The sequence below is a fragment of the Indicator indicator genome, chromosome 3, assembly GCF_027791375.1.
Source record: "Indicator indicator isolate 239-I01 chromosome 3, UM_Iind_1.1, whole genome shotgun sequence".
NCBI classification, from domain to species: domain Eukaryota; kingdom Metazoa; phylum Chordata; class Aves; order Piciformes; family Indicatoridae; genus Indicator; species Indicator indicator.
Genome location: NC_072012.1, coordinates 20,806,910 through 20,834,644, shown reverse-complemented (window position 1 = coordinate 20,834,644; position 27,735 = coordinate 20,806,910). Strand labels below are relative to the sequence as shown.

Below are 27,735 nucleotides of genomic sequence, written 5' to 3'. Positions count from 1 at the left end.
GGTCTTTTGTCATAGATGAAGAGAAATATAGCTGTAGAAAGAATCAGATGTGTTAAATAAAACTATAATTTGTTTCTCCTTCTAAGATAATCTGAAGAGCAGCAAAAAAGAGGTCATTTGATCTATCCCTACAAAATTGTACGTCATCCAGTAATAATTTCTTTGCAAAATTGTTTACCCATTCAAGTATCTTCAGGAGATATGTCATCATAGTTGCATATGCTGTAAGTTACTCCAACATTTATAAAACAACACTGAGAGACAAAAACACCAAAAACACCCATAAATATTAAAAGAAGCTCAACAAACTTGACTATCAAGTAGTTTTAAAAAAAAATGTTGATCTTTACATTACACATTAATTCCATGCTGTCCCAAATCTTTCTTTGAATAGAAGTTGTTGAATTTTTCAGGGTTTTCTATAGGTCATCATAATCTTATGTATCCACCGGGAATAATATGAGACCCGGACAAAAATCCCAGGACGATTTCGAATGGCGCATCCACGGCCAGGAACAATGACACCAACCACTATCTTCAGTCTGTTTTGTTCACAAACCAAGGGACCACCATAATCTCGCTAGGGAAAAAAATAAACAAAGAATATCACTTAGAATCAAAGAATGGTTTGGGTTGGAAGGGACCTCCAAAAATCACCAAGGCCAACCCCCTCTGCAGGAACCAGGAGCATCCTCAACTAGATCAGGTTGCTCAGAACCTTGAGTATCTCTATGGATGAGGCCTCAACTACCTCTCTGGGCTACTGCGTTCCAGTGTTCCACTACCCTCAAGGTAAAGAGCTTGTTCCTACCATCCAATATAAATCTCCTCTTCTCTAGTTTGAAACCATTGCCCCTTGTCCTATCTCTCCAGGTCTTTGTAAGCAGTCTCGCTTCATCCTTCTTCTAGCCCCTGTATCAACTATTGGAAGGCAGTTAGAAGGTCTCCCTGGAGCCTTCTCTTCTCTGGGCTGAAAAACCCCAGCTCCCTCAGCCTGTCCTTGTAGGAGAGGTGTTCCAGTCCCCTGATCATTTTTGCAGCCCTCCTCTGGACCTGTTCCATCAGGCTCATTAGGGAGATCAAATGCTCCAGCCTTCTGAATAATACTAAACCACAGTACATTTTGTGATGATCTTTTCTCACAATTTATCAGCTCTGTTGTGCAGTGACCTCATTATGTTTTGCGTTAGATTTATTCCAGTCTTTGCTTTCTATTCAAACAAAAGATACACACAGCCCACTTTAGCCCTTATGATGAAGAACACAAATTTATTGCAGTCCAATGATGCATTTAGCCATAGTAATGTATTTAAAATCCATGTCAATCCTTTACTGGTGTGCTGGTATGGTGAACGTGAAGCAAAACAATCTCTCCCTGCTCTGTGGCAGGATATAGATCACTAAAACCAGAAATTGTTTTCTAATGCAAAAGATTAATTTTTTTCATGTACAAGTTTAACACAGAGAAAATAGTTATGCTGATGGATGTGTGAACGAAGGTGAGGGTGATGAGACACTGGAACAGGCCACCCAGGGAGGTTGTGGATGTCCCTTCCCTGGAGGTGTTTAAGGCGGAGGTTGGATGAGTCCTTGAGCAATCTGGTCTAGTGGAAGGTGTCCCTGTCCATGGCAGGGGGGATTGGAACTAGATGATCTTCAAGGTCCCTTCCAACCTAAAGCATTCTATGAATAAGAATGTATTTGAGAAATTGCAATATTTACCTCACAAGGCCCAGCACCAATGGTTTCAGCCACAGCACAGATTTCTGACTCATTCACAGTGATCTTCCCTTTGAGATATTGGTTGCATTTCTCATTACCCAAAATTAACAGGTTTGCTACTCGGAGCAGGCCATCATAATTAATTACTAGAATTAAAAGGAGGAAGAAAACTTTATTCAATTTTAAGGGGAAAAGAATAATTGAAGATGCAATGTGGATAAAATCCTGTTACTTTAGTTATTGCACTTTCTCTCCAGTACTCGTAGTTTTGACTATCCCTCCTGTTGTCATATATCTGTCTTTTGGGTTTCTTATGCTTGCTAAAAATAAGCTTTGCAAGAAATTTTTTTGGTGTCCATGTCTGTTCAGTTTTCTGAGAATATCTGGTGAAGTTTTTTGGATTAGAATAAAGGGCTAAGTAACCATATTTACACTGCAGTTCACCACAAGCTTGTCCACAGAAATCAGAAGCGAGACTGAGAATGTTTTCACTCCTATCAGTGAAGTAAGGCTTTTGATCCCTGCCTTAAACATGAGTTAACGTGTAAGAGTGCCTGCCACAGTCTAAGGAAGGACATGTGGCTTGAAAAATACTGCAGCAGATCAGAGTTTTTCTCATTCTGTGCTGGCTCAGCTACACTGAATGACTTTGTGCCTGCAAGGGCAGAGCCACAGCCTTGCGCAATCTCCATTCATCAGTGTGAAGGTCGGGAAGCAGGAGTCCTGTGGAGCTTGCTCTTGTTCTACATGTCAAAAGACAAGCCTGTACAAGCTGCGAAGATAAATAAAGAGCCTGGACCTGCCTGTTCTTTGCACAGCCATCAAAAGAAAATGCCAAGCTTGCTCTTTACCAACTTACCATTCTGTTTTATTTTTTAAAAATGACTGTAACACTTCTTTCCCTGACCGGGATGCCGTGAGGATTATAATAAGTAGTGCATCAAATCTAGTACAAAGTCTTTGGATGACAGATGTTATGTGTTTACTCTATTACATAACTCCACAACATTGCAAATTCCTTATCAGTTCTCTTAAGCTAAGCTCTCCTGTGATGCTGCACTGTGTTCCAGCCTGATTTCCCTGTCCCCTAGTCAGCCATTCCCATCAAAGGGTGGCTAATATGGCCATGCTGGGAACATCAAAGGCAGTCATCTGGGAGAGGGCTGGTACAGATTGCTTGCCACCCACAAAGAAATGCAGCATGATGGCTACAAGGAATACAGAACTACAGGCTAGTTTTTCCTCTGCTTCCAGGACAACATGAGTATGTTGCTGCTGCTTACTTGGGGTCTGTGGCAAAATGACATTTGAGCACAATAATTATTAGAGTACTTATTGTTAACTGGCAGCTATTAACTTTATTATCAACACATAATTAGCCAGATATAGTACTTACCAGACTAAATAAATGTCTGTTCTCGCACATATTTGTATTTACTTCACACAAAAACTGTTTAATAAACATTAAAAAGGTTGCAATGTCAAGTACTCAAAAGTTAGGAAATGCCAGACTTGGGGCACTTTTTTATGTATGTTAATTATCTCTCTGATCATATGACTCTATTATTTTTTCCAGTGTCCCTGTACTCAGCACTGGTGAGGTCATGCCCTGAGTCCTTTTTTCAGTTTTGGGGCCCTCACTCCAAGAAAAACATTGAGGTGCTGAAGCAGGTCCAGGGAAGGGCCATACAGCTGATGAAGGGTCTGGAGAACAGTTCTTAAGATGAACAGTCTGGAGAAAATGAAGCTGTGAGGGGAGACCTTATCGCTCTCTACAACTACCTTAAAGGAGGTTGTAGAGAGGTGGGTGTAGGTCTCTTCTCCCTAGCAACAAGTGATAGGATGAGAGGAAATGGCCACAACTTGTGCTAGCAAGATTCAAATTGGATGGAAGAAACTTCTGCACTGAAAAGAAGAGGCTCCCCAGGGAGGTGGTTGAATCACCATACCCAGAGGTGTTTAAAAAGACACATAGATGTGGTGCTAAGGGTCATGATGTAGCACCACGTTTGGTAGCTTGGACTTGATGTTCTTAAAGGTGTTTTCCAGACAAAACAATTCTATGATCCTGCACTTAGATAAAATACTCAAAGATCCTAAAAACAGGGAAAAAAACAAAATTCCATTTTAGAACAAGTGTTGGACACTGTGGCATCAGGCAATACCAGCAGCCTCACCTATAGTGACAAGAGGAAGTAAGTTGCCAACGTATTCATTTAGGTTTTTAAAAATAGTTTTTTCTTACATCCAGTGTATCCCCATCCATAAACACTGCAACTGGTCTTCTCTGGAATGGTACACCCAGAAATGGGTAATCGGATTATTTCTACAAAATTTGTCAATATAGCAGGTCTGAAAAGAGAAAACAAATAGTAGGTAGTTACTTAACCTTCTAAAATGTATCTTCAAAGTGATGTTAAATTTATTAGAGACCACAGCATTTAAAAACTCTGCTAATTCTTTCCCATCTTTGAAGAATATGATGGATTCTTTGTCCAGTCCTGGTGTCCCATAGTAAGAAGGATGCAGAGCTGTTGGAGTGAGTCCAGAGGAAGGCCACCAAGATGATCCAAGAGACAGGACACCTCTGTTGCGAGGACAGGTTGAGGCAGCTGGGATTGTTCAGCTAATATGGAGGAAGTTTGAAAGCTCGTATATACACGAGGATCTAAGTTACAATCTGATTGTTATGCTATAAGTTAAAACCATAGACAGGTAAATGTTTTAAAAAATAAACCCAACAGAAAAACAGACAAAAAACCAAAATCCACAAAACACACAAACACAAAAAACCAACACAAACCAACAAACCAACCAAACAAACAAAAAAAAAAAAACATTGTAAAACCAAAAACCTCCTAATAAACCTAAACTTGGTTATCAAGAAGAAATAAAATAGGCATAATTTTTCAGAGGTAACATCTGTTTTTTGCATATGCCAAGTAAACTTTCTCATCATTGGAAGATTATCCCATGCAGAAATCATCTGCAGTATCAAAGACAGCAAGGAACTGAATTTGTAAGTCTCATTTAGGAGGAATCTTATTCATCAGTTGAAAATCCTGGAATCTGCAAGAGCAGCTACTAACCTGCTAAGTTTCAGTAAAACCAAATCTGACCCTGTGGGGCCATATACCAACTGCGAGATGTTCAGGACTTGTCTGTGCTTCTCCTCTCCTTTTCCTTTAATATTATGGACTCCGAGCCAGGCTTTGTAGTCTTTCAAATCTTTGTACCTAAATGAGGCAAAGTTGGTTAGGATTTTGTTGTGTATAATAAAATCACTCGAAATCTTTGCTTAATATGATTATGCTAGAAGATGTTAACTAGTAGTCTTCACAAGAAATGGGCTTATGCTACCAATTCCTATTGCAAAATCAGTATGCTGAGATCTAAGTTTTTGATCTAAAGCCATCTCATAATTTTATCTTTAACTGCTACTAAAATCTAATTTTTATTTCCAAATACTTCCCAAACATTTAGATCCTTGGACAGTACGAACCTTTGAACTTTTTGAGACTTTCCCAAGTTTCCTACTTTATTCTGTCCAGTTAAGCAGAAACACGTGATTATTTTCATGAAGAGGCCAACCATTACACTCGGAAAATATATTTATACTTCTATGTAAAATAACCAGAGCTCTTTTATATTAACAACAATAACAACAGAAAATACCAAGGTCTCACAGGACTTTTATATCAGAAAAGTATTGATAGAGCCAAACAGGAGGGAAAACCACTGCATTTAACTCAAAATGATGTGCTGATAAATTCTGGAAAATAGATGGATTTCAATATTGCAAAACCGCAGACTACTGTACCGAGAAGGGAAACACTGCCTTGCTGTCAGGACCCACTCTTCCTTTATCAAAGTGCCACCACAGATATGCTTATTCCTGGGAAGAAAAAAAGAATAATACATTTAAAAAGGTAAAAAAAGAAAAAAGAAAAAAATCCAACAACCTAGTAATAGTATTTTTTTCTACATAGTCAAAAAAATTAGAGAGTACTTTTTCTCCCCATGTTTTTTTTCTGGTGAAAGGTGGATGACTGATAACCTGCAAAACTATGTCTCTGTCCCTTTCCTCTGCATTTTCAACACTTACAGTAATATGACTCTGCAAAGAATAATTCCAATGTATAAAAACCAGGAAAAAAGAGAAATTCAGTGACTGATCATTCAGTGGTTTCAAAGCTGAATTTATAATGAGACCTTATTTATTTATTTTTATTAAAAAAAAAAAAAAAGACAAGCTAATTCTTTACAATAGTATCTGGACTGAAACCTTCAAGCAAGTCCCCAAACTGCCACCAGATGTAAATGACATTTGGTCATTATTCATGCAGGCATTATTCAAAGCATTGACCTCAAGGTGAAAAGTTCCTATTTGATTGCAAATCCTGGGAGATTTCTGTCCCCACATACTTCAGTTGGAAACAATCTGCAATGTATGACATCCTACATGTGATTACAGAAAACCTGCAACATAATATATCAAGTAAAATTAAGGCAATTAAGCATGACAGTCCTTTCAAAATTAAAGACAACTGTGGAATGCAGATTAATTAGTTTCCTTCTTTGTGCCCCCAAAATCACATTTATCTTCTGCAGCTCTTTGGAAAGTGAATCAGAATTGTCAGCAATTTGGGAAAAGCTTAAAAAAATCTCACAATTTATAAATTCAAATCACACAAATGTTCAAAGCTTTGCAAAGAACTTCTGGAAGGAGCCCAGACTCTATATGGAGTCCAAAGGCATCAGAAAAACACAGATGCTTGTCATTTTACTCTTAATAGTATTTTGGTTGAGAAACAAAATATCTGATCCAAAAGGCTGGATTCTTTTTTAAAATATGGATTCTGCCCAGTTTTAATGTAAAAATGCCACAATCAGGAGTATAATGTGTTCTTCCATGTTATGTTTGCATCACTAATTAGCAAAAGGATTTTATAAGATTGCATCATCTGCTTTAGAAGATTGACTAGTACATATAGGAAGATTAAACTTATTTTCATGGGAGACAAATCCAGAGCTGATTCCACAAAATACAAGAAATTACTCTAAATATACTTAAATATACCTGATAAGAGATTATCTATCACATATATAAGGAGATATGTCATTGATTAATTTCATATGTTTGGGCTGTTGAGCCTGGAGAAGAGAAGGCTCCAGGACACCTTAGAGCAGCTGTTCAGTACCTACAGAATCGCTGGGGAGGAACCTTTTACAAGGTCTTATAGCAACAGGATGGTGGGCAATGGTTTTGAGTTGGAAGAGGGGAGATTAAGATTTGAGAGTAGGAAGAAATTCAAGTAAATATAAACATAAATAAATAGTAAAGGTGGTGAGACACTAGGACAGGTTGTGTCCAGGGAGGTTGCAGATGTCCCTTCCCTGAAGATGTTTAAGGAGAGGTTGCATGAGGCCTTGAGTAACCTGGTCTAGTGGAAGGTTTCCCTGTCCATAGCAGGGGGTTGGAACTAGGTGATCTTGAAGGTCCCTTCCAACTCAAACCATTCTGTGAATCTATAAACATTTAGAGGTGGACATTGGGCCTTTACCATTCTTTTTACCTTTTGAGATGTAGAGTTAGTTTTTTTGCAGAACGTCCTGAAGTTATTAAGAATTTTTTTTCAGAAAACATTCTATTTGCTTCCTTGGTAACAATACAAAATAAAACTACATATTTATGCCCACATGTAATACTTAAAAATATAATTTTCTGCAGGACTATTCCAAGAATCTCTTTTTTCATAAAGGAGTCTGCAATTTTTTAAGCAAAAAATCTATGTTGAACTACCTTAATATTAGCTATCTAAATTTTAGGCATGCAGATGTAACTTGTCATACCTGTCTAAAAGTTCCTCACACATCAAGACTGCTTTAAAAAGGGTGCAAAAATAAATTTTTCCAGAGAGTGATTCAGCCCACCTATCTCACTATTTACATTGTCTAAATAACTCTAGGAATAGAGCAATGCTCATCTAGAAATATATTTTTGAACCATCTGCTGGACTTCCAGAAAGTTCTAGGACTGATTTGTTCTCATAAAATACAAAGATTGCCAAGGATTAGAAGGAATTCCAGAATTTATCTGGCAATGAAGCAATGTGGAAAACAGACTTATCTTTTCCTTACTCCAATTTCTTATTTAATACCTGTCTTATAACAAGGTTTTATAAGAGGTGATGAACCATAAGCTGACAGAATCGAGCCGTACTTTAGTCTGTAGTAGAAGACAAAGACTTTTTTAAAAACTTCTTTTTCATAATAAAAGATATAGGACTGATGCATGAGATTTATCTCCTGTTATACATTAACGATTTACACTTCCAGCTGATGAGTTATGGAATCAGTGTAATCAAAGTAGGAAACAATAATTCCATATTCTGTCTTTTACACAGTAGTAAAGCGAGGATCAGCCATAATGTAAGACACATTTCCAGTTGTACATGTTAGGGTCTTGTTTAACAGAATGGAAAAGATTTCCGTATAGATAGTACTTTTATTTTTTTATACAGAATGCATTTTAATTGTACTCATTGATATGAGCAGAAAACTAAATTTGACACAGGTATAAATCCTGAATCCAATTCTTCATGATTAAATCCATTGCTGTTAAAGTGAAAATATTGATACTAAACTCAATTTGTATGTAACAATCTCTAAAACAAACAATTTAATGTTAAATTCTACACTAATGTAATAAAAAGATCTGCAATAGCTAATGTAAAGAGCAGAGCACTATGAATGCTTTACAAGCTCATGTGTGTAAGCTAGGGATAAAAATAATTCACTGATGGAATGAATACTATGGAATCACTTGATGTTTCAGGAATGCTGATTTTCTGATTTTACAGAATTTAAGTACAGTCTAAAAGTATTCTTATCAAGGTTGTCATTCTTTGCAGTTCCAAAGCAAATATCCTAGTAGACATTGTCCTTCTAATCAAAGTGATAGTTACCTGTATGTCAAACTAACCACCCATCCTTCATTAGTTTGTGTTGGGATTCCATTTACCACTCTCAAATGTTTTGTTGAGGCACAAGGAATGACAGTATCTGAAAGCAGGTCCAGAGATCACATTTTACTAAAAACAGCGGTAGGAAACCTGTACAGTTGCACATAAGGACCACAAGAAGGTCAATATTTATTACAGATTAACTTTCCTGTGTTAATGAAATACATTTCTAGAGCATCAAAACTACTTCAGCAAAGCTGGGTCAGCCTTTGTATAAATACTCATAGGGAGTATAAAATGCATATATCTAAAGAAGTTTTTCAGAGATTTACATAGGTATAAAGCAAACATTGAAAATAATTCTCATATCTCAGCACTGGCAAGACAGCAAAGTACAATGAGATAAAGAAGTATAATAAAGCTATTCCACGTTTTCCTCTTCTAAAAGCAATTTTTACCAAGTTTCAGGTTTGTTTTTTTTTTTTTTTATGTTTAACTGATCTTTCTCTTGTTTCCCAATTGGAAAGAAATGGCTGGTCTTAGAGGATACAATACATGCACTGCAAACTTACCATCTAAGCTGGTTGTAGTAGGAGTTGTATCACCTTCACCTAGACAACCACAAAGCAAAATTAAAACAACTAAAAATCTAATAGAGTAGAACTAAACAGCAAATGGTATATTGTTGATTTTAGTAGTCCACAAATTTTTAACTTCAATGATTTCTTCAATACTCTGCAAAAGCACAATTTGGAAAGGACTCACAAGAACGCTGTATTTTGTTCCAAGAAAATGAAATAAGAATTAACAGAAGTTCCAAGTATTTTTCTTCTTGGCTGAATCCTGATTACATCAGGCTATCTGTCATGTTCCATTTACAAGTTTCATTCAAACCAGCAACTGCTGAAAAATTAGGTTGTGACTTTTCTATAAGCTTTCAGGAAGTACATAAGTCAAGTGGTTAAATCCAAACCAGATTTGATGAATTTTTGTCATTTCCTTAAAAATCTCTGAAACTTCAAATGTGCTTTTATGTTGCTATCAGCGAAAACTTATCCTTATCGAAATTTGTTCCCCAAAATCTGGTTTGGTTCTTCCATTGAGACCACAACAGTTACAACAAGGTTGCTTAAGTCTGATTCTAAACTTTTGCCTTCAGTTAAGTCTGCACATTGACGTAGCATTAGGAGCTTGAGGCATAGGTGTAGCTACAGAAAATATGCACAGTCCAAATCCAAATCATCTCATCCAACTAGATTTTCATCATTAATAAAATAGATCCATATCCATGAAAAGACATAGACATATACATAGTTGAAAATGTCCAAGTGTATATACCTATGCATATGTGTATGTATGTATACATATATCATAGAACAGTAGAGCTTGGAAGGGACCTCTGGAGATTATCTAGTCCAATTCACCTGCCAAAGCAGGATCACCTAGAGCAGGCCACACAGGAATGAGTCCAAAATGCATGCTTTGAAAGTCTCCAGAGAAAGAGACTTCACAACCTCTCTGGGCAGCCTGTTCCAGTGCTCCATCACCCTCACAGTAAAGAAGTTTTTCCCCATGTCAAGGTGGAACTTCTCGTATTCCGGGTTGTACCCACTGCAACTTTTCTTATTGCAGGGCACCACTGAAAAAAGATTGTCACCTTCATTTGACACTCACCCTTCAGAAATTTATAAACATTAATAAGATCCTCTCTCAGTCTTCTCTAGGATAAAGAGCCCCAGATCTTTCAGGTTTTCCTCATAAGACAGATGTTCCACTCCCTTAATCATCTTTGTAGCCTTCCATTGGATCCTCTCTAGTGTTTCCCTGTCTCTCCTGAACTGGGAAGCCCAGAACTGGACATAGTACTCCACATATGGTTTCATGAGTGCAGAGTAGAGGCAGAGGAGAACCTCCCTCAGCCTGCTGGCCACATTTTTCTTAATGCACTCCAGGATACCATTGACCTTCTTGGCCACATGGGCACATTGCAGTCTCATGGATAACATTTTGTCCACTCCAAGGTCCTTCTCCATAGAGCTGCTTTCCAGCAGAGGTCAGCCCTCATCTCTACTGGTGCATGGTGTTGGTCCTTCCCAGGGGCAGGACTCTAAGCTTTTATATATATATATAATGTATATTATAATATATATTGTGATATGATATTATATTAATTCCATTGTATCATAACGCAGTTTGAAGTGACCAGCTGAAGGCACCGAGTAAGTCCGCTTGGGGACTGCCAGCATTGTTTGTGTAATGGTTAAGCTGGTTAGCAATACCTCAGTGAACTGCTGGTAGTTTAACAAAAGTTACAACTGAAAACCAGACATATTCGATGTCAGAACTTTGCTTCTAGAAATCATAACCTTCACCATTGCCCTGAGTATTTCCATAGATCCAGATAATGAACTCAGAACAAATAAAATTTGTATTTCTTCAGCTGTTGTTCTTTATCTACATTGACAAAAATAACCTTTAGCACAGTTTGTTTACTTTTCACATAGATGCCAAAATATCACCTGAGACTTCACATATCACCTCATGAAAATGTTGCACTTCAGACTATGAGAAAATACAGCAGATTTGCAGCTAGGAATGAATGTAACATTATCCTTAAGTTCTTGAGATGACAGACATGCACTCAAAAGCCTGATGTTCCATTTAAATGTTCTCCCTGGAGATACAGCTCAATGGTTTAGAAATAAGAATTGAAGTGAAAAAATTTGAACATAAATATGAATTGCATATTTTTCAATGTAAATCTCTCTTTTTCTACTTCAAGTTACTACTGAAATCCCTAGGATCTTTCTATCTGTTTATTTAATCTATTTAGATTTTTAACTTGCAGCTTTGGAAGAGTGATGTTCCTAATTCTTGCCAAGAGTTAAATCATCCCATAAATATCTGAAAGCAGAATTTTATCTATAAGGCACATACACACATCAGAGTACATATAGTGAGTTTTCCTAACTTCATAAACAAATACAAGTCACACAAAGCTTGTAGCACAGAAGATAACTGTCCCTGGGTGTCTTGAGGCCACAGCCAGCATTCTGACCACCAGACAATTCTTTGTCTCCGTCCAGCCCTCAGTCAATAGCTAGATCTGTTGGAAAATGTTTGACCATCTGTAATAGCCCTTTTATGCTCCTACTGCATAAACAAGCCTTGAAATCTCCAAGCTGATCAAGGAAAAAGACCCCTTGTTCATGTATTGCACAAGCAGCTTCTGTCTGTTCCTTCTCAAGTCATGCACAACTGATTCTTGATTGAATTACACATTTTCTGCTGCCACAAGTGGCAACAGAAAGGTAATCACACGTATGTGACACCATGGCTTCATTGGGACTGCAGAGCTGACAATGCCTGAGGCACACCAAGTACTCACATCGAGAAATAGGGCAGTAATCCCAGGGAACGAGAGGATCATCTGTGTAACACCAGGGACCATGAAAATCATCATCTGGGTTGCGGCAATAGTTTTTCTTCAGTTTACTAACATCTGGTTCTCTGAATATTTGTATATGCCTACAGGGAAAAAAAAAAATTCAAAGTGCTGAAAAGCTTTATACTATAGCCCAAATTTTCAGAGGTTAAATGTTGCTTTGCCCCACATTGTAATATTAGCTGATTGAGAAGCCTACAGGTCAGAGTTTAGGGCTGGTTAAAATCAAAGGGAAGATGAGACCCAAATATTTGCTGGATCTGAGTCCAAGTTTCCTCTGGTTGGCATTTTTAAGCACTGTATCCACTGGACAGCTAGGAGGTTTTCTTGCACTTGAGATAAAATCCCTGGACACCCTCAGGAGCTACACTAACTAGAAGAGTGTCTGTGTTCCCCTCTGCAAATCCATAGACTTCTCTGGGAACACAGGTATCTTCTCCCTGAAGATTAACAGTTAGCAGAATGGAGTACTGAATCCACTAAAAAAGATGAAACTTAGGCAAAGGAGACAGAAACACTGAGCAGCAGGCAAGGAAAAGGACGAATGGCAAACATTAATGAGACACTTCAAAGGTGAAATTTTGGGGTGAAAATTTGAAGCAGAGAAAGCTGTTTATTTCTGTCTTGTTAAAAAGAAGCATACAAGTTTCCTAAGTTACACCTGCGCTGCTTTTTCAGTTCATAACCAACTATGCACGCTGCTTCTAGCACACCCATAACCAGAGTGAGAATGATAACACCCTAAAGAAGTTCCCAGATGGAACATTTGTGGTAGTAAAGAAAGTCTAATCTGTACTCAAGATTACATGAATGCAATTGTGTCAAGAATCCAGTAGGTTCAAGCTGGTTTGTTCACAGCTAAATCAACACTTATCACAGACTCAAATGTCATGATCTTAAACCTCTGCCTCCCTCAGATGACCAGCATACTGGAATACACATGCCATCTCTGACCCTGTGTAGGAAAAAATACACAGAAACATAGAATTGAGTTGGAAGGGATCTCGAAAGGTCGTCTAGACCAATCCTACCGCAGTCAGCAGGGACATCCTTCACTAGATCAAGTTGCTTAGAGCCTTGTGAACCTGACCTTGAATATAGCCAGGGATGGGTCTTCAACTATGTCCCTGGACAACCTGTTTCCTAAAGTCCAGTTGGTGATTCCAAATTGTGTTACTGAAATCTGCCTTTTGCAGTACAGCTTCCCCAAAGGCTTACCTACTGACATACACATTTTCACTGGACTGACTATCAACAGGAGCTAAATTCCAGAGGGCAATGGCTGATGTGTCAGGCATTATGGCTGTGATCATGAGCACTACCTCAACAAGAAGTACCACATGTAATACAGACACAGTCATATAAACTTCGGGAACTAAAAGACAACAAAGGGAAAACTGAGGAACTTGAAAACTCACAACTTCTTCTACTTAGAACTGACTCATTCCTACTTTAACAAATAAATTCTATTTCTATTGCTTGAATACAAAGCCAAAGTAATAATAAATGACAGAAATTGCGAGTCGCACTGATGACGTTTGGTGTGTCATTAGATCATAGACTTAAGATTCAGTTTCAGGCTGTTAAGAGACCTTAAGTAGTTTCAAGTGCAACCTTCTGCTTGAAGCACCATGAGCTATGAGATCAGATTCATGAGAGAACAATTGCTGACTTCATTTCTACTATCATTTCATAGAACAAAACTTTCAAGCACAAAGATGGGGGAAACCACACCAGTAAAGTAAGCACTAAGAAACATCCCAAAGCCTGCAATTAGTGGTTAGCCTGAACAAAAACACGTTGTGTAATATATTTAAACACTAAGGAAAAAAAGAAAGAAAAAATAACAGATATTAAAATCTCCAGGGCATAAGGGACTATTTTAGAATTGCTGCAGCAGAAAGAGATGCCATCTGGAGGCAGTATTTATTCAGGACTCACTCAACCATCCCTTTCTCTTTTGTATAAACACACCTACGTAAGTCTTCAATATTCTTGTCCCACGTGGAGCAAGTCAGTCCAAATCTTGTTTTGGATAAATTCCCCATGTAACTCTTGCCATTGCCACGATAACAATCTGGGGGAAAAAAAAAAAAAAAAAAAAAAAGGGATGATTGTGCAACATTGAAAAGAAAACTCTTCCTCTTTATCAGTAATCCAAACAAGTAAAACCAACTCTTACAAGTCTTATATTTAGCAAACACTATACAATATAAATCAGACAACTGCATAAATCAAATCAGAAATAAAATAGCAGAAAGTTTTAAAATTTATTAACATAATTTCTTGCTTGAGGCCTTCATTCTCAACACAGCATTTAAAATGTTTTCTTACTTAGATAAAAAGAGGAAAAATCACTTCCATAAATAGGCAGTGTATGGTTAATTTAAAAGGGTAACACAGAATATCCTAAAAGTTGTCTGGAACTGCTTTATATAAACAAAACAACATTGCCCCTTATTGCTCCCTCCTCAAAACTCAGACACTCTCAGTCTACTTGAAGCAACTTACCTCTGTGAAGATTCTGGATGCTGGCAGCAGTCTATAATTCTAGACTTACATTATACTTTGGCAAAATCAAAAAAATCAACATGACTTTCATTTAAATGTGATTCAAACCCTTGCCTGTTCACTCAAGCAGAAGTCATGTTTCATTCATAAGCTTTTATCACAAATCTTCTTGAGATTTTTTTTGTATGAAGTATTTAATGTCATATTCATCAGTATTTTTACTTTTTGATAATTGTTACTTTACAGAAAAACACAGAATGAAAGTCAGAGTTTAATCCTTTCTCTGATATAACTCCTGCAACTGCAACAGTTTCAAATTTCAAAAGACAAAATGGCTAAAATTTAAAGACGGAGTCCTTAATTCAGTCCTGTGTTGGATCATTGGTCTCTCTTCCTCAGTATATGCTATGATTGACCTCAGTTCTTAGGATGCAATAATAGGGTAATACCAAGTCCTCATGGGAAAAACAACATTTTCCTGAAGACTCAGTTTGGGCTTTACAGGCAGAGGCAGCGACCTAGACTTTACAGGTACAGAAGCACCAACCTGAAACCAGAAAGAGGCTATAATGGAAAGTGGCATGTGATTTTTACAGCTTAACTCCTTTTAGACAAGGGGGTATTAGAAAAAGAAAAAATATTTCCGTGGTCTCATATGTAATTATAAAAATACTGTGAACCAAGGAAATCATCTCAGCTCTGGAAAAAGACCTTTCAAACCAAGAAAGGTAAGACAATGGAGCAGATCTCCAGCTAATATAAAATGGCACACACAAATAAACTTGTCTGAAAATCAGATCCAATTGCAAATCTTTGATGCAGCTTTCCCTGCTGAAATTGAAACACGAACTGAGAAACTCATCTCATTTTCACCATAATGAATTTCAAGTATGCAAATAAAGCCAAAGAGGAACTATACAGGTGTAATCCAGATGTACTGAGACCAGCTTCTCCAGTTTTCCAGCCTGCTTATCTGCTTTGGAACAGTACAGCACTCACTAAAAATCATGTTACCACCCTCCCCTCTGTTACCTTTTTCATTTGATACGTCGCATTTAGGAATCTGGGAGCAATAACCAATACGGATGTTTGGGTCAGTGGTAAAACACCAGGGTGATTCAGATCCATCTGGATTTCGGCAGTAGTTCTCCCTCAAATCTCTATAAAAATAAATATGCTAGCTCACAACAGTGATAACTTAAAAGCACTGATGCATTCTATTGCTTTTTATTATGAATTAGCAATAATACAGGCTTCATAAAATCAGTATTTTACTGACCAGTGTCAAGTGCAAGGATATGAGGAGCCAGTAAGAATACAGTGTCCAGAAAAATAGAGTAATTGCAATGAGAATATAGTTATGGGATTAATTTTCAGTGGACCTGTGTTTTGACTGGCTATAAGATTTCATTTGAAGGTTAACAATATTGTCAATATAGTTTATTTTTAATCAGGATTCTCAACTGAAATTTGCATGCAGGCTGACATTTGATACACCTGCAATCCATTATATGTGCTTTTAAACACAAACATTACCCAAGTGCTTAAAATTCCCTGCACTTTAAATGATTCTGCTGAGTTTAGAGAAACAGAGTCCTGTAGACTGTCAGCAAATCATTTCAGAAACTGAATCTTGGAATATAAAAGAAATGTATATGGAAATTTTATACAGCTGTTACCTTTAAAGTAAAAGCTAGTCACAAGGGAACATCTTTAAATGTCTCTCACAGCTTGCATGAAATAGTCAAACCTCTTAAATGTAAGTTTTATTTTTCCATGTCCTGACAGTTGTTGCCATGTTCTGTGCATCTCCATTTTTCACCATATTTTTCTGTCTGCAGCACTTACAGATAATAGAATACAGAAAGAATGGGTCTAATACTGTAATTCTTCCTCATGTGAGCTTTGGACAGTAGTTCTGTTGATTTTACTCAAGCTATTTGCCTGAGCAGCCACTATGCTCTCAAATATGGGCTGAATAAGCATCCCTAATATTGCCAGCCCCCAAACCACTAGGAAAATAGTTAGAACTGCACAAGGGCCTAATTCTGCAGCAGGATTACACAGCTACAGCACAAACTGATTTAAGTGGTGGTTTCTCTGATAAAAACCTGTGCGATCAGGTGTAAGCACTAAATTCAAGCTGCTCCTGAGATGGACAGAGGAAGCTCAGGATCAGTCCTATTTTCTATTACAATGATGACTGTTACATTTTCAGTAGATGTGTTACAATGCACAGTAGTTGATCAATAAATTGATCAACAGTAGTGAAGGGAATAAGACCACAAACTTAACTGTTTTGCTCAAACAAGTCATTGTCAGATTGACAATCCAAACTCAGACTGGCATCTTCTCTTAACTTTGAAAGATCCAGACTGTCAAATCCCAACACAAGCCCAGACTGATATTTAGACAATAAAGATTTTTAATACAAATGAGGCTTTGGGTGCATGATGGTCAATTAGGTTTCCTCTATGCTGAAAGTAAAAAAGGACTGAAAGAGCATGACTAAGGTAACTGTCTCCAATAAGAAGATTATGCACATCCTAGGAGTTTATGTACTGTACAGAAAGGTTAGATCACCCATGGTTCTTCAGGCAAAACCACCCCCATTGATGCAAATACGTTTTGTAATGAGACAGAAAAAGGATTAAAATGATGGAAAACAAAAGAAACATCAAGTACCACAAATGTCAAGTGTTGTAAGCAGATTACACTTAAGTCACATTTAGGACATATCAAGTCAGCCACCAAATGGCAGACAAGCACTTACCTCCTTGAAAGAAAAACAGTGGTAATATACTAGCACTATTAGGATTCAAGTTCCAATCTGGTGAATACATTATTGAAGAAAAAGTTCATAAAAACCCTAAAAGTTTTATGCAGATTCATCTAGAACTAGTATTTTGAAATCTGAAGAACTTTTTTTTCCCTATGTTCAAATGGTTTTCAACATCATCAAGCAGAGTGAGTGAATCAGGTTGCAGCAGAGAGAAAGAGATCCTTTGGTGACAGGAATTTCTAAACATTTAAAAACTAAGCTCTTCTCACACTGCAGTAATACTCACTTGCACTTGAAGTTCTCAGGAGTGATGTTGTGCTGGTGAGGAAACTGAGAGTCCCACCTCTGGCACTGAATTCCACTCCATATGGTGTTGACTGTGCCACGGTAACTCTCACCCTGTCCCTGAATGCACGTTGATGTCGCAACTGTTGCCTCTGTGGTGTTCACAATGCTTTCATCTGCAGACCCAGAGAAGAGATGCTGTTTTGTTTTCTTAAGACTAGAGTCTAGCTCAGGATGTCAGGTTTGAAGTCTACATTGCAGTTCAAATCATGGTAATTGGAGCTCTTTGATGAAGTTACCAATCTGATGTCTTCTACAGAATAATTTTATTGTCTCTACGTTCACATCCATGAAATAACAATAGGTGTTAGACCTTATGCTAGTTTATCCACTTGCAAGCAATGAATTTGCAACACTCAAGAGTTTTTCTTTAGTGAGACACCTGACCTATATCACTGAAGGTCAGGAGATATTCTTGGTTACTATTTGCCATTTAGCAAATATTTTCTCGTTTGCTTAGTTTTACAAAACAGAGTGACGACCCATGTGCACACTGTTAAATATGTTCATACATGCCTGCAGGATTAAAATCCAGTTGGTTTTCTCCAAAGAATTCCCAAAATATCAAATCACAAGGAAAAAAAAAAAGAGATGCAGATAAAATAAAATTAAAAAAAATAGTAAAGAGAAACAGAAAGAGAGGGAAGATAAATTCTATTATAACGTAATGTGCTAAATCCTCCTAGAAGCTTTTCTTTTTATGCCTCATATAGTTGGGTGGGTGGGGGAGGGCGAAAGGAAAAAAAGCCCAGCTCTTGGAAATCAAAGATCAGTATTCTCCATGGAGAGACAAATGTTTTAAAGACTAACAAATTCATCGGACTCAAGATCTTTTACAGATGTTGATATACTCTGCATTCACCCTGGTGTGGGCTGTCTTGAACTAAATTCAGAACAACAGTGGTTTTTGAAATGACTCATTCGCATAACTTGAAAGCCCCTTTTTATTTCTTACGCAATTTTCATAATTGCAAATTAATGGCACAGATATTGCATCAGATATATAAAAAGTAGTACAAAACTAAAAAGCAACATTTTTACAATGTCCTAAAAAGCTCCCAATATAATCTTTTTGTAAGTAGCTGTCCATCTTTTGGCAATTGCTGTTGTTCATAAGACTGATTTTATTAATTGCTTTAAAAGCATTAGCTGCTAGCATTAAATATGTTAATAAAGTTGTATACTGAGTTTTCTTCAAATGGTCCAGTGACTAAAACAATATTTGTGTGTTACCCATAATGCAGCTCATTCCTGGTAACTTGAGCCAGTTCTGTGAACTTGCAGAGAATATGGATCTTAAGGAAACCAAATGTCATAACAGATGGGTCTGGCTGATTCGCTGTCTAATCTTCTATGTTAAAGATCACTTCTCTGTCAGATGAGAACATCAAATTGTGTAGTCGAATTGCACATTTATCCAAGCTGGAGAAAATTTCCCTTTTTCTCTTCATCTGGTTAATGTTTTTACATCAGTGTTCTGTGGTCAAATTAATTCCCTGTCCTTCCCAAGGCATTTTGTCTGCAAAGGTTGTCCTCTTACAATAGGATTGTGAGTTCCAACTTATTTCTAAAGTCCTTTGACTGCAAGTATCACAAGCAGCCTTCTGCAGGCTGACAAATGCACCCTTTCTAGTGGATTGATCATGCAGGCTTACAGCTAGTAACCATATCAGGTTGTTCAGAGTTCTCTTGAGCCTGACGTTGAATATCTCCAGAGGTGGGGCTTCAACTCCCTCCCTGGGCAACATGCTCAAGTGTTACACCACCCTCATGGTAGAGAACTTCTTCCTAACATCCTAAAATTTCACTATGCAGGCAAATACTTTCATTTCATATTAGAAGTACCTTTTTGTTGTCATTGTTCAGTTTTTATACTATTAAAGAAAGATGAAACAAAATATAATCTTATAAAAGACCTTGAGCAGCCAAGTCTATTTGAGAGGCATCCCTGCCCATGTTGGGGAGGTTGGAGTAGATGATCTCTAAAGTCACGTCCAACCTAAGCCAGTCTATGATTCTATGACACTATTCGTGATTTAATAATTAAATATCACTTTTTATTTCTGCATTAAACTTTATTATTAGCAGAAGAATTTAGTCATTATCTAGCAGAATTTTACTACTTTTGAAATCTATTGCAAATTCTTTTTTCCTTTTTATTCTGATAACTCAAATTAACCATGTAAGACAGATAGCTACTTGAGGATTTCCTGCTAATATATCCACCTTCACATGTTCACTCTGAAGTCCCTGACCAAACTATGATAATGCAAAGGTTTCTTTTTTTTTCCATGAAACCCTCCTTATTTAGATATTAAAAATCCGTAACTTTATTAACATGGGCCAGCTCATGCATTCATAGATGCTTAAGTAAAGAGATGAAACATTCTCCAGAACTTCATGTGCAAAGCCACAGATAGTCGTCTTTGTTCTGGTTCTCACAGTAATGTCAGCATGAGGGAATCAGCAGGGGCCTTGAGTCATTCTACAGCTGAAGTAACCAGTTAGAGTACTATTTCTGGCTTTAAAGAAGAAAATACTTCAAAAATTTTAGGTCAGTGGTGAAACTCCTGCTGACTTACAAGAAGGTAGAGATTTTGATGGAGTATTCATGCTCTTTCATGGTTATGCTATCTATACATTTTTTGAAGAAGACAGTTGAAAAATAAATTAGTCCTAAGTTACGTCATCAGGAAGATTCCTTCTTTTGCTTATATTGTTGCAGTATCTTTCTAGCGTGTCAGTCATCAAAGGAAAAGGTGCCTTGATTTGCAGCAAAGGATTTTAAAAGAGTAGATCTTAAAAGAGATGAGATGCCTAATCCAGTAAAGTAAATGTTCTAAAGACAAAGCCCTCATTAAGTATGATCCATGCAATTCATTCTACAAATGTCAGTAAGAAACGTGAGTGACATTATGGGGAGAAGCTGCTCATCCTGAGTTACATTATTTCAAGATATCCCTGCCTGAGGCAATACCATCTACAGTTCTGGGCAATATGATGGTGGAAGCTCTTTGCTTTCTGTGTGATTCCTTCAACGTACTGTCTTACAATTCAGGAAACATAGGAAAAAACACGGCCCACTGATTTCTAGTGTTTTGGGGGGTTTTCAGTTAAAAAAAAAAAAAATCAGAAGTTGAAGAAACAAATTAGACTCAAGCTCTGGAATCACAGTACTGAAGATCTGTCACCCACAAGCTGCACACATACAAGTCATTTGTCCTTGTCCACAGATAGATCTTTACAGGTTGTTTCAGTATCTACAGCTAGATCAAAACATTTTTTAGCTTTAATTAATTTTAAAATTTAAAAAAATTAAAAAGGGGATCTCTGCAGGTTCAGAGCTCTTAAATCTCACTTTCAAAACTCAGAAATGATGAAAAGTCTCTGAGAAGGATCCTTTTTGAGGAAATGTAAATTAATCCACTGCATACACAATGAATGCTGGATCTTTGCTATGGCCTCTGTATGACAGAAAGTGGAAGGTAACACTTTACCAGCTACATCAGTGCTTTTTCACTGCCTTTCTTTCTACAAACATCTTTATCATACACAAATATTAGGCTTGAACTGAGAGGCATTTTTATTTGTTTACATGTTATAATTCAACAAATAATCCTTAAATTAGAAATTCACACTCAAATGGGAAGTGGAAATCTCTGCTTCTAAAGAAGGATTAATTTAATACTGGTAATTCTTTGTCTTTGCAAAGGTTGCAGGCACAGTGAAACAGCTAATTTCACACCTAGATTCTCAATTTTGTTTTTTCATTGCTTGTTCTTTCCCATCAAACTCAGAACCTTACTGAATTCTCTCAGGGCTTTTTGGGCTACAGTCGCTTCTGCCTATTGCCTATGAGTACTGACATCAAAGCCTAAATTCACGATCAAATCAGCTGGGTGAATTGGAAATCAGGTTGGTTGCAACCAAACATACTTCTTACAATAATAATCCTGTATCGCTCTGCAGCTTTCAAATGAATGACATTTGAATTAACCCCCCCAAAACGCTAGCTTAATTTCTGGGCCTCTATGATAGCCTTCTGGCTCACCCAAAGAAGCACATCTATCATTTTTTCTTTTCTTTTTTAAAAAGCAGCATTAGCTCCCCATTCCTGTCTTCCCTGTAGCCCATGCCCTCCTTCAGGCTGAAGTAACAGTCATTTTCTTTTTCATATTTGCTGTCACTGCTTACATTTCTTCATTTCATCCTACACTTCTTTATTGCTGTGATAGTTGTCCTTTTATCCTGTCTTCTAACCAAAAATTTTCTCAAGCCAAAACCACAGACACATATGTGAGCAACTTCAAACCAGTCCTGGGGTCCCTGAAGTCTTAATCCAGATCCAATTTTTGCAGCTTGAGCCATCTCTAATCCTTAATTGCTCCTGTCATCTCTTTCTCACAGCCCTGGCTGCAAGCCACAATGTTTTATTCTGCCTTCTGTGCTTGGAAATAAAGTTACGATGCCCTCCTGTCTCTTCAGTCTTGAAAACATATTTTTTTTCTGAATTCTTCCTTCCATTGACTCTTTTGCTGAAAATTTTGTATATGAGCTGTTGTCAGCATTTTGGCTAAAGAGCATACTAGCACTCATGACATGTAGCAAAAGCCGCAAGCAGCAGGCTGCCTCGTGGTCACTCTCCCAAAGAGAGGACACCTACGTTTTTGTATATGGTCCAAGGACTTGGATTTGCAAAGCATGTTTTCTAATTAGTATTTCTTGTAAAATATATAAACAGTACTCAGCATACAAATTAAAAACCTGTGTGACAATCCAAACCACAAAGCTATAAAGACTCACCATGCTCTCTTTTTAGTGTACTGAGATTGCACACAGCCACAGCTTCAGAAAATGGATCAGCCACTGCAACCCAGAACAGTCTGGTGTTTTGGGCTTCCTGCTGGGAGGTGGGAAAACAGTTTTCCTATGTGCCTCAAGAAGGACAGAAAACTGAAAACAGGGCTTTGATATTTTGTGTTGATATTCTGGTACCAAAACTGGTGATTCAACAGTAATAGCAGCAACAAATTATTTCACTGGATTATAAAGCACTGAGCAGCACTGCATCTCCTGTAGAGAGAAATGCTGCATGTCTGTGTTAACCATCCTTTGGAATTATCTGCAGGACTGTTCACTTTCAAGATCCCTACTTTTGTATTCTTCCTCATATAGGTTGCTTTAGTAACTTCCACAGAGCTACAGCTTTTTGCTGTGAAAAGACACTTTTCCTTGTGAAATTTCCACTGGTCTTAAGGTGCTTTCTAATTGAAGAACAAAGAACCAATTTCTAGTTAAGGCAGTCAAATTTTGCTTAGAAATGAGTGAAAAATCTTTAAGCACCACACTGAAGTCATGATAGTGTGGGTTAAAAAAATGGTTTGATGATTAGCTTTTCTTCAGGAGTCTAATTGTGGCTTAGGTAGATGAAAGTGACATTACAATGGTTTGCAGGACATTTCCTACCCAAGTATTTTATAAAGCTTTGGCCAGGCTCTAGATACTGAATATTTCATGGACTGTAACTTTACGTGACCAGCAAAACCAGATGTGAATCCTCAGAACACTGACACATCAGCTCAGGAAATGCCAAAGGATAAAGGTTTATAAAAGTTGCATTTGTGAAACAGTCAGCTGTAACTTCAGAATACTTTTTTTTTTCATAACAAAAACATATCTACCAGAGGAAAAGAACACATCTACAGATGATTCATGGATTATGTAATAATTAAAGAAATGTAGGAATGTCTAGATTAGAAAAAACTTCCAACCCCAAACCAAATGAAACCCACAAACCAAAAATCTAATCCAACAACCCCTAAAAATGAACTCACTAAAAAATTGGAAAGACAATTCAGTTATGGAGCTAAGCAAGACTTGTGTTCCCAATGGGGACAGACTGAACTTTCCTCGTTATCAAAAATAATCAATAGCTGTAGATGCAATTACATGAATTAGTATTGCAGTTCACAGGCCAAGCTTTCAACATGGCTGTGACTTAATTAGAGCCTGACACAAAACAAGCAATAATCCTATGAAATTTCTTCTGTCTCTGAAGAACCTGATCACAAACATTGCTCAAGGTCACAAAGTAACCCCACATTTTTACTGGAGAATAATTTCCCTAATTTTAGCTACTTTATACTGGATTTTCAATGATATATGGTAGTTCAGAATAAATTCAATTGCTCTCCGCCATAAAGTGCATTAAGAGCAATTCTTACTCAACCTGTGGTTTTCAAAACATTGACTATTTGATCAGACATGACTGCCACAGTAAGAAACTACACTGGCCAGAGCTAAGAACAAAAAAAGAGAGAATATTCTGGACTGGTAGAGGCAGAAAGCATGGGATAATTTGGTTTGGTAAGAATTCCAAGGGAAAATGGAGAATTCCATGCATCCCCTTTTAGGTAGCAACTGCTCATGAGCATGCCAGCCTCTTTTCTCTTCCCCTCTGCTCGAAATTTATGTTAACATTATAGGAAGATGAACAGGATTACATTATGGAAACAGGGATTTTGTAAGATCCACTACTGTATCTATGTTACCTGGATTTTAGATATCCCAGTAATGGTTTATCTTCATTTATGTAACAAAACTAACCAAATACAGAGAACTTTGAAACTTACACAGTCATTACAAATCAGTCTTTTTGTGCTTATCATATTTTTCATTTCTTCTTTTGTGAATTTTCACATAAATCTAGTTCCAGGTAAGCTTTATTGTTCTTTTCAATTGAATCTATGCTCTTCTATACTCTTCCCAAGAGAACCAAATGAATTTTACAATGACAAAAGCCTGCTGAAGTGACACTTACAGATAGATGAAAAGCAGAGTGTCTGGTTTCAAGGATTATTTTTTTTAACACTTAATTTTGGTCAAATGTGAAACAGGAGAACAAAGAAAATTATAGTTCCCAAAATTGCACATCTAAGAGAAACTGACTTTCTCATGAGCTGACACGACACTGAGTTTCACTGAGTAGTTTTAACAGCTTTCCTCTGCCTCTTCTGCACAGAAAATCCAAAAATGTTGCTGTCCCTTTTCTGCCTGTATTCATGGGAACTCTGCCACAGGGCTATGGCACATAAAGAGTTTGAGTGCACCTTAAGCAAACTTGCAGGTGATACCAAGCTGAGTGGTGTGGTATTTTCAGGAAAAAAGAAAAATAAAGAAAAGAAAATCTGCCTAGGTATTATGAGACTGCTTTTAACAGAATGCTTCTACGTGGCTTATTTCACATGTTGTCAGTTCACTAAAGACAAAAAAATGGACTCCAAATTTAGCAATGAGAAGCATGGGAGTTAAGAGAGGAGACTATCACCTGTAAAGCAGATAAGTTGTGAATGAGGTAAGGAATTTTAGGGATGTAAATCTCAGTTTCTTAATTAAAATGTCTCAAGAAAACTTAATTCTACCATCTTCCTCAGTCTCAACATTACCATTAAAGTATAGAAAAAGTACTTTATCTGAGTTTTCCAGGACCATCCAGTAGTTTTACCTTTCTTGATGGCCCTGTACTTCTCATTTAAGACATTTAATTATCAGTAGAACAGATCTGTCAGAGCTGCCAGCAAAGTTAGAAGGATCAGGACTTTGAAGGTAAAACATGCTGCTGAATGCTCTAAAAAACTAAAGTGACTCAAAGTGGGCATCCAATATCTGTATCCCTTAATGCTAACTTGGATTCATTTATCTTCTGTAAAGTGAGGTTGAGGAAAGCCACCATCTTGTAGCTGACAGATGAAAAGAAATTAATTGCCTGGGGAGTGCTTTGATACTGCAGTGATGAATATCACAGAGAAACCCAGGAGGAAATTAATAATACGGTCTTCAGCACAAGTCTGAATATTTTGCAGGAAACAAGGCCTAGAACCACACAAGGTGCAAGTGGAAAACAAAGCAATGAATATTTGCTGACACAGAGCACTGCATAGGGAAGAAGATGTGCCTGCAACTACTCCTAAATTGTAATGCAGCTGCCCAGAATGACCAGACTAATACTGTTCATAAGATCTTCATAATGATGTTGCCTCATTTTTCTTACTTCTCTATTTTTATGTTTTAATGCAATTTCCTGTACAGAAGGTAAACATATATTCCAATGCTAAGTAAGCACATATTCTGGTGCTAACACACAACTCTTTCACTTCCTGTCCAGATTAAATGTAATGTCCAGATTATAATATGATTATCTTTGAAAGCTGTTTTAAAAGTCAGTGAACTGCAACAAATGAAGTAGCTATGGTCCTATATTGCTTGGACTATCTGTGTCCAGATTTTTTGGAAAGGAAGAGGAAGTAATAAATTTTGCTTGAACTCACCACACGTTTTAATTGCACAGAACTCCCAGGGGGTGTTAGGGTCAAGAGTGTAGCACCAGGGTCTCAGTTTGCCATCAGGATTGCGGCAGTAATTATCATCAAAGCCCTTGTCAGGATATCTGCAAACCACAACAACAAATGTGTCAAGGAAGTCTTCCTGGCAACACTACACAAGCTTGTACAAGGTACTTAAAGGACAGTCTTCAGCAAAGGCAAACAAGAGCCAGTTACCATTAACCTTGGGTCTGATCCTGTGAGATGGATGATGTCTTTTAACACTATTAGAAAATTCATAACATAAAATCTCCTTCCAGATATGCAGCAGAATCAGACCTACACTGGGGGGATTCCCTGCTGTGCTAATGCACAGGATACCGGATGGGGTAACTCCACTAATTGCTAAATTCTTGCTCCTGTGTCTGTCAACTGATGACCAAACGCTAAAGCCACATGGGTTTTTAAAACAGCCCAATTAAAAGTGGATTATATAAACACTGCCTGACATGCTGGACTCATTAAGAAAACAGGTTCTTCAGTGCAACAGCCATGAGTTCAAACTGGAAGCTGTTTTGAATAGTTATGTTACTAATGATAGCTCCATTTTTGCAATAGAGCTTATTCTAGGTCATGCCCTCATTTCAGGCATTAGGGGGGGAAAAAAAAAAGAAAAATAAGGAATTAACTTCCATCTCACTTTGTCTCATTAAGATTTGGAACTATTGTGCCATTTAATTGTTTCCATATTCCTACAGCAATTATTGAACAATCAGGCAGACATTCAAGATAAGGAGAGGGTTTGGTTTATTTGGTGTTTCTTTTTTTTTTTTTCTTGTGTGTGGACGTGTTCTATATTATCATCTATAAACTTAAAGACAAGGAGATAAATGAATATATTTTATTTTTCCTCCAGTGAATACAAATTGTCTTGGTTTTCTATTTTTATTGAAACGTGTTTGTAAAAGAAACATGAAAAGTCTATAAGAGAACAATAAAGTTAACTATCTGGGAACCTGAATCCATTTACAATGGCAAGCAGATGTGTTTCATACAAGCAGAGGAAAATGTGATTTACAAGATTGCGCTTTAGCTAGGATGCTTTTTCTGTCAAACGATTATCCTAATTTTGACTCATGCATTTGCAACTTGATCTGCCATACCATGAGAAAAATCAGGTTCTTCATTTCTACAAGGGACAGGGACAGAATTTAAGTAGAATTTGAAAAAAAAAAAGAGAAAAGACAAAAAAAATTACCCCCAAATCCAAAACCCACCCAATAAACCAAACATAAACACAACCAAAAAAACCCCAAACCCATTAAAATGGCCAAGAAGAAGCCTTACAAAAAAGATAATTCAAGTGCAGTCAAGCATGTGAGACTTCAAGGTCTAGCAGCAGTATCCTGCTTTCTGCCCAGTAGAAGGCAAACTGTCCAATGATTTCACAAAAGAACAGTTAATGAGCTAATAATATAGCAGAAAATGACATAGATTTCAACACTTAGTAGGTCGAGTGATGTTGGAAGCACATGCTCTATGTCCTGTACCAATGGGAATTCCATGGTATTATCCAGGAACAGAAGAGTTGTAAGGTGTCTGCAGTCATAGCTCTCAAAATCCATTTGAAACAATTGCAGATGT

At 37.2% G+C, this 27,735-nt stretch overlaps 1 protein-coding gene across 1 annotated transcript in view; it reads right to left on the bottom strand.

Moving 5' to 3' along the window:
* Positions 1-409: 409 nt before the first annotated feature.
* The window catches only part of HGF (hepatocyte growth factor), a 51,003-nt gene continuing 23,677 nt past the window's right edge, over positions 410-27,735 (bottom strand). The window contains exons 7-18 of the mRNA XM_054399776.1: positions 26,098-26,216; positions 17,712-17,886; positions 15,676-15,803; positions 14,107-14,209; positions 12,076-12,215; positions 9,260-9,298; positions 8,691-8,787; positions 5,543-5,617; positions 4,812-4,958; positions 3,968-4,074; positions 1,723-1,868; positions 410-580 (exon numbers count right to left, since the gene is read on the bottom strand). Of these exons, the coding sequence (XP_054255751.1) occupies positions 410-580; positions 1,723-1,868; positions 3,968-4,074; positions 4,812-4,958; positions 5,543-5,617; positions 8,691-8,787; positions 9,260-9,298; positions 12,076-12,215; positions 14,107-14,209; positions 15,676-15,803; positions 17,712-17,886; positions 26,098-26,216 (1,447 nt within the window). The remainder of the gene's footprint in view (positions 581-1,722; positions 1,869-3,967; positions 4,075-4,811; positions 4,959-5,542; positions 5,618-8,690; positions 8,788-9,259; positions 9,299-12,075; positions 12,216-14,106; positions 14,210-15,675; positions 15,804-17,711; positions 17,887-26,097; positions 26,217-27,735) is intronic.